Source organism: Maniola jurtina, chromosome 2, assembly GCF_905333055.1.
Source record: "Maniola jurtina chromosome 2, ilManJurt1.1, whole genome shotgun sequence".
In the NCBI taxonomy this organism is placed as follows: domain Eukaryota; kingdom Metazoa; phylum Arthropoda; class Insecta; order Lepidoptera; family Nymphalidae; genus Maniola; species Maniola jurtina.
The window spans coordinates 7403859-7418120 of NC_060030.1; the positions used below are offsets into that span (position 1 = coordinate 7403859).

At 35.8% G+C, this 14262-nt stretch overlaps 1 protein-coding gene across 1 annotated transcript in view; it reads left to right on the top strand.

The window, feature by feature from the left end:
- Nucleotides 1–1698: 1698 nt before the first annotated feature.
- LOC123876267 (semaphorin-1A-like) overlaps nt 1699–14262 on the top strand; it is a 33081-nt gene continuing 20517 nt past the window's right edge. The window contains exons 1-2 of the mRNA XM_045922478.1: nt 1699–2010; nt 13625–13761. Coding sequence (XP_045778434.1) covers nt 13671–13761 — 91 coding nt within the window. The 5' untranslated portion in view covers nt 1699–2010; nt 13625–13670. The remainder of the gene's footprint in view (nt 2011–13624; nt 13762–14262) is intronic.

The following is a 14262-nucleotide window of genomic DNA, read 5'->3' on the forward strand; positions in this document are numbered from 1 at the left end:
ATGGTTCTCTTCGTAGCGGAAGTTTATATGCTTATTGCTTAGGTATCTGAATAAATCTGATTAATTATTTATTATCGCTATTACCTCACAATAATGGTAAATGTTTTTGAACTTTTTGGAAGAGCTTGTAAGGTTGTTAAGTAAAAATTGTAGGTAGGTAGAAAGGTACATAATATGTAATTGAAATAATTTTGGCAACGTAAATTTGAGACATGAGACAGACACCACTTTCGAATACAGGCAAGTGACAAGCTCTAAAATTAATGCGAAATGTCTTCAATGTACTTCCCCAATTTAAGTGAAAGTGATAGTTGAAAAGTAGTTGGTTCTTTTCGTGAACATAATGATGATTGAATACAACAGCTGATTACAATAAATGGAATCAATCAGAAGTTTTAGACATCTCCGTTGTAACATATTATTTTGTAACCGTATAGTATGTATAGTGGTTTCTGATTGCACAATTAGCCAAAGTGGCAGACCGCCCACAGAGAACTCGAATATCATATCGCTGGCCTGCCACAAGTTCTCCCGTATCATGTCATAGTATATCTAATTACCCTTGTTAAAGTTAAAGCGCTTGTACGTTTAACGTGAATAGCGTTATACTGTACAGCATCAAGTTTATCTCAAACGAGGCGTAGTCTACCGCTTAAATTTTGTCTGACCTAATTAACACTGTTTGGTGAAGTTAGTAAAAAAATGACTATTTTTTACTTTATCCTAGTGCTTAAGATGTCAGTCTCCTACTCGGAAGGTCGCGGGTTTGACCTCTAAATGCGTTTTAAACTCTCAACTTTATACGATCATAAGCTGAAATTGCGATCGATAGGTATGTACTACATAAGGTACCTATTTCGTAATCAAATACTACTAAGCTAGCTACTGGAAAGCCTTTTTATTGACTTTAAAAATAATATAAACTGGCATCTCGTAAAAATAGCATTAAAATCGAGCAGATGCGGCTATGAATGCAAGGGAGCACAGTAAAGTCTTTTCAATAAAATTTCACAACCATGTGGTGTAAAAAAAGCTCGTTCGTTCGTTAATCTGGCCAAGATGTAGATAATAATAAGTGTTGGCGCAGGTAAAGGCCCATGTGGTAGCACCTGACGCGTCGGTCGGGTCCCCTAATGATTCCGAGGCCAAGATAGAGCGTTCTGTTTTCGTTGTGTAGGTACCTACTTCACTCAAAAATCAGATAGTGACTTTATAAAAGTCAAAGCTTCGACTTTATAAAAGTCTTTTGACTTATAGTAGGTGACCATTGTGCCCTGGATAGTATAAAATAATCATTGTAAAGGCCCTCATGATTTTATTTAAAAAAAATTCAAAACTGATTTCAGTTATAAAAATCCCCTATACAAGAATTGGCTGACGCTTTTGCTAACTTCCAAGAATATTTTTTGCTCAATTCAATCTTTTAAAGGACACAGTTATTCACTTCAGCCAAATCTCCTAACTCTATCAATACCCTCCTTAACTGAAACTACCTATACCAACGTTTCTATTTTATGGCCCCTCATTTAGAAACGTCAACACAAAACAAAAAATATTATGGTAAAACTGGCAACGCGTTGCTAGAAGTAAACGTGGCAACGACGCGCACAGCGCGGCGCACGCGCATAGTAAAAGAGATAGAGAGACTGGTCGGACAAGTTCGTGTATAACCGCACCCCCCGCGCGCTGTAGCCGCTCGCGCCAGTGCCGTAGTCGAGTGCGTCGCGGGTGTACGTTCTTGTATTGAACTAGCGGCAAACTTCGAAATCGGCGTCCAGCGCCAACTGTAAACACTAAACAAGACGCGTAACACTTCAGACTGGCAACCGGTCTGTGCTCAAGGAGTCTACGATCTGTGACATCGATGTGTTCAGTGAACATTGTATCTGTGTTTCAGTCAAGATTGTGATGATAATTATTTGTGTCAGTGAAAACTTTGTTTTTATGGGATGACCTGTGTGTTGGAAAATAGTGTGTTTGGATTTTCCAGACGGTGAATTTGCTATCTAGGTAGGTCCATTTTCAAGTTAATAATTTACAGTCCAGCGTGGCAGATTACGACAAAAAGCTCTAGATGTAGAGTAGGGGAGAGGAGAGTGCATGTATTGTTGACACGCGGCTAATAACACCATGAATTCCTACTTCCCGGGACGTTTGTTCAAACTTTGATTTCTTAAAAACGCAATAACTGAATAAGAATTCAAATTATAAACTTTACATTCAATGCTGTCATTTATTTATACCTTATCTAATGCGTAGAAACTCTTTCGTCTCACGTTATCCAGACATTGTAAGCCGGAATAAAATGATTTAAAAATAAATGAAAAAAAACCGCTATAGCTGCGTACATTAAATAACTCAATTAGAGCTTGACCACAACTTGGCGATATGACTTTCATCTCTAAATTGTATAAAGCCCAGTTTTCATCAAGTAGTTACTTACGCATCACGGCGTAAAAGCCCGTGAAAGAAATATGAATAGTTGTTTCCCACCGTTCACAGAGTAGGTATATATTCAAGAGCTTTCGCACTGTGAATCGTGAAAGAAGAAAAGCCGGGCATCAGATTTACTATATTCATATAGTGTTAACTGTTAATTTTAACTAAACAGATATGCTAATTTGATGCTGGTTTTAGTATATTTGACTGTCATAGTTTGTATATGTGGATATGGTAGTTTATATATATGGATAGTCGTTAATTTACTGTGTCTGCGTCATACAATGCGTTTAAGTAGCTAATTAGATTAAATACTACTGTTTTTAGAAAAGTCAGTTCTCTACAATAAAAACAGCCTGAACCAAATTTTATGGTGTCAAAACTGAGGGCTTAGTGTGTGTGAATAGTATTAAAGATTTATCTATTAAAAAGATTTATTTAGTATTATAGATAAAGATTTTTAAATTATTGAAAAAATATAATATACCTAATATAAATTCTTTTAATATTATAAACGACTTTTCCAAAGATTAATATACGGGAACATACGGGTTACCTGGGAGAGATCACTCTAGTGATAAGGTCGCCCTTTGTATTTGTATAAGTAAGTGTATCGTTTTTGCATTTTTGTACAATAAAGTTGTTTAAATGAATAAATAATACGTCCAAAGATTTCCAAACATTTTAACAGCATTAACAGCCGTGACTAAATTATTAAATCTATTAATTTAGTATTTAAATTATAAAATGTACCCCTACAGGATCCCAATGTAACGATAATAATAATATTATGATCTACGATATATAAGACTCATTAATCATTATGCATATTGGAATGCTAAATAAATAAATATGAGTATTCAGGGATAAGATTCCTACTATTTGTCCTAATTTACCCAACGATATGGGGTCCCGACAGCTAGCAATTGGTGGGTCCGCTCCCCGGACACGGACGAGTCAACGCGCCGCGGGGTGAGTTGTAGTCAAAAGCGCTACACCGCTTTGTTCAATATTCATGTGTTTAAACTTTAAACATTATATTCTCTGAGATTTCTTGAGGAAATAATATAAAATAATTATACGCATAGGTAATTACTTATAGATAAGTAGGTACCTACTTAAACTAAGTAGAATTTAAATACTTCTCGTACTATTAAAATCAATTTGTCATCGTAAAGTACTTTTATGTTTTACCTACCTAGGCATTTTCGGCGTACTTTACCTACCTACTTTTAAATATTATTAAAATTTTACAATCTTCACCAAAGAATTCAGGGGAATCTACTGCTTAAATGCTGAAATCATTGCTTATTTCAATCGGTATTCCCAGTAATACAATATTCATTAATAGTTTCCGTCATTTATTGATTGTTATTCACATGAAGTGGCTAGTCACTAATGAATGATGAGTGATTAGTGACAATCGCAGTCTTGTAATGATAATAAATTATACGAAATTTTTATTCATCTGTTAGACACTTGTTAGAGATTAGCATTAAAATTGAGATAAAGAAGTATATGACTCTACGTGGATGCTAACACTAGTCTATTAGACTAATGAATTCATAGATCATGAAGACATAAAAGTAGTCAGAGTTGCCTGAAATTGCTGGAAGTTGTTCTAGAGGAGAATCCCATAGGAGAAGGGACTCTCCTCCAGAAGATAGGGATCTTTAAAAAAACTAAGTAATCCCAATTCCCAACGCCCTCAAAACCAATGAAACCCAAAAATTTTCGTCCTGCCTCTAAATTGTTTGATAACGCCTACGTCTTGGTTATGCTAGAATCATAATATCTTATTAGATCTGGAATTAGTGAGGTTATTTAATATTATAGGATTTATAGGTCCATGGTCCAAACTTACTGTTTTATACCTACTCTCTCATAGAGCAGTACCTAGGAAGTACCTATTAGGCTAGCTTGCCTTCTAAGGTTTTTTAACCCGGGAAAACAAAGAGTTCCCACGGGGTTCTTAAAAACTAAATCCACACGGGTGAAATTGCGGTCTTAAGCTAGTGTAAAATACATCGTACCTATCGAAGCGTGTGATTTGTAACGTTGCAGTCGAAGCAGAACCAGACGCTAACTGGTTTGTTAACACGACCCCAAAACACGCCTAGACCATAACCACTAGAGTCCGTCAAGTCCGTTCTGCTGACACGGTGAAAGCAATGCTACCACCTCATGTCTGATGTGACCTTTAAAAAGAAACGTTTAAACATACAGACGGGAAAAAACTGAAAGTCAACCAACGAAACACTGTACGTTGGTATCTGAGTAGGTAGATAATTATTTAAGTATATAGGTACATACAGGCTATTTGGTATTAGTATATAGTAAAAAACCTTGTTACAAGTTTTAGTTTTAATTGTTTTGCTTTGATTAATTACTTCTTTATTGTACTTAATAGTAAATGACTTATAGCTGTACATACGAGTAGATACGACAATTTTTATTATTAGGTAACTAAAAAGTAAAATTAAACATATTAAATTGGACCGATGAATTCCAATTTAAAATGTTTACTTACTTTTTTTAGTTATGGTTCAACGAAATATTGTAGGCAGGTACACTTACTTAATATGTATAAAATACTAGATTTTGTTGCGCCGTGGCATTATACTTTGTAATTCATAGTAATATTATAAATGCGTCTGAATACCACCACACCATGAAAATAAAAAGTTTGTGTAGGTACCTACCAACGACATGGGTCCACTCCCCATAAAGTCGGAGCTTTTAAAAATCTGATCACGTGGGCACAACTCAACAAGACAAAAACAAAAAGTTTAAGTACCTACCACCTAACAACATGGAACTGCGCTCTATAGTGTCGTAGCTTTTAAAAATCTGATCACTTGGCCACTTAGGCTGAGATCTAGAGAGCGCACTTTGATTTTGCTCTAAAATGAGACAGCGTCATACCACCTGTAATAAATCTGTCTCGTTTTTAACCCCGACCCAAAAAGGGGGTGTTATAAGTTTGACGTGTGTATCTGTGTATCTGTCTGTGGCACCGTAGCGCCTAAACTAATGAACCGATTTTAATTTAGATTTTTTTGTTTGAAATGTGGCTTGATCGAGAGTGTTCTTAGCTATAATTCAAGAAAATCGGTTCAGCCGTTTGAAAGTTATCAGCTCTTTTCTAGTTACCTTCACTTGTCGGGGGTGTTATAAATTTTTAATTTACACTTGTAACTTAAGAATATTAAGTCTAAGCAAAGTCAAAGTGCGCTCTATATATTTCAACCTTAGACATCGTGGAAATAAGAAGTGTGGGTGCCTATGACATGGACTGCTGTCTGCTACCCATACTGTCAGAGTTATGGCTGTCTGTATATCTATCTGCTAGCTTTTCATCTTACTGATTACGACGAAATTTGGTGCAAAAGATAGCTTACATCCGGGGAAGGACATAGGCTCCCTTTTATCCCGGAAAATTAAAGTTCCTACAGAATTTTTGAAAACCTTAATCCATGCGGATAAAATCGCGGGAATATTGTTAAATAGGTATAAATATTAATGCCCATGCAAGGCGTAAAATAAATCATACCTAAAACAATATTATAATTAGATATGTCGTAAAATACGAGTATTAATTACATAGTAAATATATAGTATTTCAAGAATTTGTAGTAGGCAGATAATAACATAATGTGAATGATTCACTCAAGCGATTCCTTCCGCAGAATTTATAAATAGCTCCAAGTAGACAATTAGGTACCACGGTTAGTAAATGAAATACGTAATGAATGGGCACATTATTATCAACATCCTGGGTTATTGCGCATATATCACGCCGTGTCAAGATAATGGAAATTGTTGCCGTAAAGATAGCGAACCGGTATGAACATATCCTACAAATTACCGTAAGTTCCCTCTATTTATCTGCACGTACGCTAAAATGTAAGGGAGAAAGTCCGTTTAGAATTTAGATCCTACTACTTCTTTAATTCTTTAACGACATTGATTGATAGATTTGCAGGATTTCCTCTTTTTAATTTTTCACCATATTCTAAGTAATATGATGTTTCTCCCAGTAAATAATAGATATACAACAAAATACGATATTTAGTACGCGCCTATAGTACGATAATAATAGAAGACCAAAAGTTATAGTAAATTAATGATGATCTCATAAAAACATCCAATTTATTTTTTTCATATTGGGCAATTTGACCTCTGGTTAAAATACCTAATAAAAAATTGAGGAAATAGTATCTCTACATAATAGTTCAATGATAAAAATGTGGTGTTTTGCTATGGAAGATAACAATAATATTACACATTAATGTTTTAAGAGTGATTGACGATCTCCATTGAATCCTTTTCGAGTCACAACACGTACCTATGTAGTTATCCGCTATCCAGTGCACGTTCGTTTATATACTCATGTATATGCCATATATTTTACGTCTGACATCGCCAGCAACTAGAAGAAGTAAGTAATAAAAATATATTATGCGCTGAAATATTTATGGACTAAGAGGCCCGTGAGGGCCAGACCTTCGTTATTTTATAAAAAAAAATATGCGCATTTTATCAAATACAGGGAAGAACGATCAGCTTAAGTTTTAAGTTTGCGTAGTATTTATCAACATTAAATTAATTTTATCTTACAAATTCAACAACTGACAATCGAAGAGTATACAAATACCTACCTATCCATACTTAATATTATAAATGCGAAAGTGTGTCTGTCTGTCTGCTACGTTTTCACGGCCCAACCACTGAACCGATTTTAATGAAATTTGGTTCAGGCTTGGGATATGTCATGGGGAAGGACATATGCTACTTTTTATACCGGAAAACTGAAGAGTTCCTACGGGATTTAATAAAAACCCGAAATCCACGCGGGTGAAGCCGCGGCATCCTCTAGTTTTTAATAAATGGCTTTGCCTTTGAATCAAGCTAAGAAAATAGAGGCTTTTGAGAGTTGACTCCCGATCTTCTAGAAGAAGACTAATTTTAATTTTTATATTTATGTAAATAGATGCTTCAAGTTCAACCCTTAATTGTTGTAGAGTAGATAATATAATATATAATAACCGCAGCTTCCCGCATAGCGTGGGATCGGGTAGGTCTCAGCACCACAACCCGCTGCGGGCTCGGATGTCAACCGCATCTACATAATTATAGGTCTGCCTTGGTCACGCTATACGCATGCAGGCGTAATCCGGTTGAGAAGCCGATGTAAAACCTGCATTAGTGGCAAACTTTACTTATATGGGTAGCTAATTTTTTCTAGAACTTGAATTCAGTTTAAATTAATGGTATGAATGAATTAATTCTATTTATCCACACTACTTACAATTACAAATATTTCTTAATAGAGGATGCCAGCGACTTCGTCCGCGTGGATTTAGGTTTTTAAAGATCCCGTGGAAACTGGTTGATTTTCCGGGATAAAAAGTAGCCTATGTCCATCCCTGGGATATAAGGTAACCATGTACCAAATTTCGTCAGAATCGGTTAAACTCTTGGACCGTAAAAAGGTAGCAGACAGACAGACAGACAGACAGACAGACACATGGATGGATATTAGTATGGATTACTATTTTACATTTCGCTGTCGCTGTCGGATGTCGCTGGATGAGGAAGGTTGAGGTTGAGGGTGTGGTGCCGCCTTAAAATAGAGCAAGCACAAGTAGATGTTCACAGTCTGATGATGATGATGATGAATACGGTTTGACTAGTAATAAGCACTCTCCATAAATCTCTAGTTACTTATCTCACATTATGCCTAGTTACTACCACAAGTTTTATCATTCAGTAAAAATAAGCACTGCAGGTTTTGACAACTAAAGTCGCGGCTAATGCTTTGCATTTGATCAGATCTGGTCAAATTATAAGAAACAGATTATCTGTAATGGCGGGTAGCTACCTACCTCGCGAACTAGGATTACAATAAAAGCCGCAATTTAGGTACAGTTTAAAAAAGATACATAAGTCAACGACTCTCACAATGAGTTAGTTCACTTCATAGACTCAGTGGTTCACTTGCTTGTTGCGATGGGTTTGCATCACTAGTCCAAACACATGACATAATATCCAACAAGTCAAATGTTATTTTCTTGCCCCACCAAGTGCCCCACCCAATGTATGCGTTTACATATTTATGATTCAATAGCAGCGTTACCCCTTTCCCTTTAATATGCATTCGAATGTCTTCGTTACTTTTTTATTTTCATTTATATTCAGCGTTTGTGCTATGACTTATAGATATTTCGTGACATTCTGTTGTTCGTTTTGCTTAACATTTTATTGCCTTTGGATTGTGGAACTTGCTACAAAACATCGATGCCTACAAATATTAACATTTTTTAATGCAAAAAATCAAAGTGCAAAGCGTCGCTACTATGTGGATGGCATTAATAGTCGCTTCAGTAGTGAGCGATCAAACAAAACATATCACCTTACATATCACGAATGTCGTCACTAGCAGTACAGCCTTGAAATATTCGTTAAACTGTGCTAGCAGCAAGCAAACCGTGTCCTAGCAGTCAAGGCGTCAAGCGCGATCCCAGAAGACGCAGGTTTGAATCCTGCCGGTTCCGCAATTTCAATATTTAAAAAAAAATTTAGCCCTTGAAGTGTAAGTAAAAAGACACTATCATTAAAATTATAAAATCTAAATGTATATTTATAAGACCGGTAGGTACAGTCCAATCACACTAATCACACTTCACACTTAATATTATAAAGGCGAAAGTTTGTAAGTGTGTGTGTGTATGTTTGTTACTCCTTCACGCAAAAACTACTGAACGGATTTGGCTGAAATTTAGAATGGAGATAGATAATATCCTGGATTAGCACATAGGCTACTTTTTATTCCGGAAAATCAAAGAGTTCCCACGGGATTCCGAAAAACCTAAATCCACGCGGACGAAGTCGCGGGCATCGGCTAGTGATATTATAATAATGTGTAACAATATTAGCAAGTAGGTATTGATGTTTGTGATAACAGCTCCTTTGTTAAGTCGAGTAATTGTGCCGCCAGATCGAGTGGCGATAAGTTACAGGTTTGCCATAGCGGGCGTAATGTAACGCAGGCCGGGGCATTAACTTAGCAAACTATGCCAGAGCCGTTAGCCGAGCGACGTAATACTATCGAATTACTATTTTGGGCCGAGAGTGAATCTGAAAGTCCAATAACGGGTAGGAAATATTACATTATCCACGCCCCCGGTTCCTTTTGTGCGACATCTGCGCAGCGCCGTCCTGCATCATGCCTGCCTGCTGTTACATTAAAAACTTACAACCCTTTTTGATATTGCATTAAGTGCCATCCTTTTACACATATGTATACTATAAGTATAATATAGATATTGTATTAATTAAAGAATATACAAAAAAAGATAGGTAGAGGTACCATTTATTTACAAATGTCGTCGAATCGTCTACAGTCATTTGTGTCTGATCTGTAATTCATTTACGATACGAGTAGGATTTGAGCAATATATCTGCATAGGATTATGACATAAGACATAATAATTTATTTGTTTTTCCACACAACACTAAACACATATTTTTGCAACCTGCATCCTATATACAAACCATTTCAGTCAAGCGATATGGGTCTACACCTAGTTTTTCTAAACGACTCATTTTTTGATAAATAGCACTAGAGCTATAATAATAAATTCTCACGTCTTGTTCATTATATCCAGAGATCATTAACAAGTTATCCACAGAAAAAGGTAAACGTACAGTAAATTGCCTGAAGCAAAGAAAAATAAAAAAAACTGTTCGGTTAAGTTTCTCACGACCACGAAGATAGGCAACGTAAAAACTAGAATGGGAGGATTCCGAAGCCCGATGCATAGGTACAGGATGATCGGTCTCGTCGTATGGAGGAATTATCGCCAAGCGAGCGAATTCATTTTGCATGTTCTGAATACAGAGTAATCCGTCTACTACTCGTACGTACTAACAAATTTAGCGACCAGTTTTATTTTTGAATAACATCCGATGCAAGGGAATGACTTTTAAAAGCTTTTATACGTTACTCCGTGACATCGCTCTTTGCATAAAATGGTGTTGTGATTGGATTTCTTAACAACTTTGAAACCAAGTTTAGAAAAACCTACCTAGTTACTCGTATATTGTTTTGATGACCTTAGCTTCGAAGCATCAGCTGTATCGTCTTATTAGGTAGGTTTACCCATATGGTAGGTTGTTTTGTGGTACCAATTTGTGGTGTTTACAATAATTAAAAGCGTAAATTAATTGTTAATATCTTTGTTGCAATCATCTAAGATATTTTTATTAAATTTTCGTCCATAAAAATTACTGCAAAAATATCAATTCAGTATTACTAATAATAACTCTTTCTTTATTAATAAGCAAGGTTGGACTAGCTTTCAATTTCCAGTCCATAGCCACAATTAACTGTTACTATTTAAAGCTGGAAACTAAATGGAGTAGGTACATTTTAAATCACACGATTGCCTGCGGCATGCTCGGTCTAAGTGCTGGGAATTATCGCCAAGTGAGTAGATTCGTCTCACATGTTCAGAATGCGGAATAATCTTACGTGGGACTGTAGCTACTGAAAAGATTTCTTATTTATGTTCCAAAGTGAAATGTATACTTACAAATAAAGTATTGGTATAGACCATCCCATTACTGAGTACGGGTCTCTTCTCAGAATGAGAAGGGTTTAGGCCGTAGTCTGCCACGCTGGCCCAATGCGAATTGGCAGACTTCACACACCTTTGAGAACATAGAGAACTCTAAGGCATGCAGGTTTCCTCACGATGTTTTCCTTCACCGTTAAAGCAAGTGATATTCTATTACTTAAAACGCATATAACTGAAAAGTTAGTGGGGCGTGCCCAGGATCGAATCCCCGACCTCCGATTAGGAGGCGGAAGTTCTAACCACTAGGTACAAAAGCTTGGTATAGAATGTCACGGCTATACTCAAGTATTTAGTCGATGCCCGACTAATTTTATGGTATGGTAGTGGAAATCACTCACGATAGTTAAAACATCAAAGTATTGGTAGTTCTGTAAAACTGTCTGTTCTGTTCTGTGATGATAGCCTAGTGTTAAGACGTCGGCCTCCTATTCGGTGGTTCTATTCCGGGCACGCACCTCGAACTTTTATTGTAACCCATTTTGATACGCGGCTTGTTTTCATACACTGGCCTCCGATCCCGCAATCGGCTACGCTAAACGAGTATCATAATTTTTTTTCTTTGGCTTAATTAAGTGTTTAAGATAACCTTTGAAGAAAAATCCGCGTCACTATCACTCGAATAAATAAGAGAGTTCGCATTAAAATTTAAAGCAGTTAAATACTACCTACTCAACAAAACGTGAATAAAACTTAAAACACTAGTCATACAAAAACATAAGAAAATTAAATCATTAAAACAAAAATAATAGGTACAATAGGGTAGATCTAGATATAAAAAGTGTAAAAGAAAGGAAAAAGGAGCTTTTGTATTGATGCATTAAATCATCAAAACCAATTTGTATCAAATTTCAACAATAAATAGGGGTAAGCATATACCTAGGTTATATAATATACAAATACATACTACCTAATTAAAGAAAGCTTTGTGTGCAAAGAAGCTGTCGCGTTGCTGCTCGTAGCAAAACTTATTCTTACAAAATATTATATACCTAGTACCTAAGTATAAAATTTAAAATAACACAGAAAAATATACATGAGTATAGATACCTACTCATGTGCCTACCTACATGATACGAGTTTGTTTACTCACACTTAATCAGATAGATAAAATTTAATGATAACTTTAGTATCTATGAGTAACCATTAGCGAGGTAAACATTGTAATAAAATCGATTAAAAAAATGATAACAAGCTTTTTATTTACGTAGGCAGGTAGGTATATTATCAACTTATCATAGAAGCTAACGCTGACACAGTTACAGGTTATTCTCATTTGATATAAATAATCTCGTCTGGTAGCCGAATTTATTCGTCGAGAATTACCTACAGATAGATAAAGATATACTTAGCTGTAAAATTAAAATTTCTGTGATAACGTGGCATAAGCCTTTTTTGTTTGATTTCGAAACTACCTAGAATGATCTGACAAATGGATGAACATTTGTTGCTACGACAATAGAGGGAACGCAGACAATAGTTAGTCAAAACAGCGCATTTGCAATCATTATAATTATTTCCTTTTTACTCTTTTTGTGCGCTTGGTTTGGCCGCTAAGCGATTTGCAATTGTTAGACATGCGACTGGTAGAGCTCAAAACATTCTTCTAAGCGTGTGCTTACGTAATTTTTCCGCGAGGTAGCTTAACAGGGCTCTCTCCGTCACTCGTTTCCACTCGTTTCATACAATCGTAGTTCCAATTTCATTTGAATGTTAAGCAACCAAATTCCATGAAATTTTGCAGACATATTCTAGAAACTAATATCTGTGTCTGTGGTGTTTTAGATTTTTCTAAAAATATGTAGTTTTAAAATTACAGGGGCTCAAAGATTTGTATGAAAATTTTAAGACCGCGTAACTTTGAAACCGAATATTTTAACAGAAATCTGGAAAACCACAGACATAGATATTAGTTTCTAGAATATATGTGCAAAATTTCATGGACTTTGGTTGCTTAATATTCAAATGAAATTGGAACTACGATTGTATGAAACGAGTGGAAACGAGTGACGGAGAGAGCCCTCTGGGTTTCTCCAATCTCCATTATTTTTGTCATTAAATTCTAGATTTTCTTCCCTGAATGTAACCTAATCATATTATGTCATTTTAATGGTAATATGATTATTTACAAGTGTAAATTAAAAATAACACCCCCGACAAGTGAAGGTTACAGTAACTAGAAAAAGCTGATAACTTTCAAACGGCTGAACCGATTTTCTTGGATTATAGCTAAGAACACTCTCGATCAAGCCACTTTTCAAACAAAAAAAAAAACTAAATTAAAATCGGTTCATTAGTTTTGGAGCCACGATACCACAGACAGATACACAGATACGTCAAACTTATAGCACCCCTCTTTTTGGGTCGGGGGTTAATAACACAAAACATAACTGTTCAACAAAGCGTATGTATGACATAAATAAAACAGAAACATTCGATAACCTTAAAAATAAATCAGAGGACCATTTACAAAGAAAAAATATTTAAAAATAAATAAAGGAAAAGGGTACGGACGAGAATTAACATAAAACCTTTATTTGTTACAGGGGAGGCAGTGAAAATGGCGGCTACAATGTATCGGTTTTGAACAATATGGCCGTCGCCCGCGCGGTCTTGGTGTTGCTAGCATCCACCGCACAAGCGTGGATGCCTGATGCCAATGCTCGAATCCATGTCAAATATGGTAAGTGTTTATGAATAATATTACAAGTTGATTTAATTTTATCAATTAATTTGAATAATCTCCAAAAACCGATCAAGTGCGAGACGGAATCGCAGATGAAGGGTTCCGTACCATCGTACAAGATATACCTACCTAACACTTTTATGTTTAGAGCACTGGAAGGTAATTACAGAGTGCGCCATCTATATTTGATTTAATAAATTAATTTTTTCGTGAAAACTTTAATTTTTTTTTTTTTTTGATGTAACCACAAACTCCACGGTATTCGAATTTGTTCCTTTATACTTGTGCTATAAAACCTACTACCTGCCTTGCATGATTCTAGGTCAACGGAAAGTACCTATAGGTTTTCTTGACAAACACAACAGACAGAAGACAGACGAGCAGACAACAAACTGAACCCTAAACTCCATTTTATGGCTAAGAATCACCCTGCAAACCTATATTTTAAACTGAAATGTTGCTTTTGCAACATCTTGTGTACCGTACCTTTTTGATGAA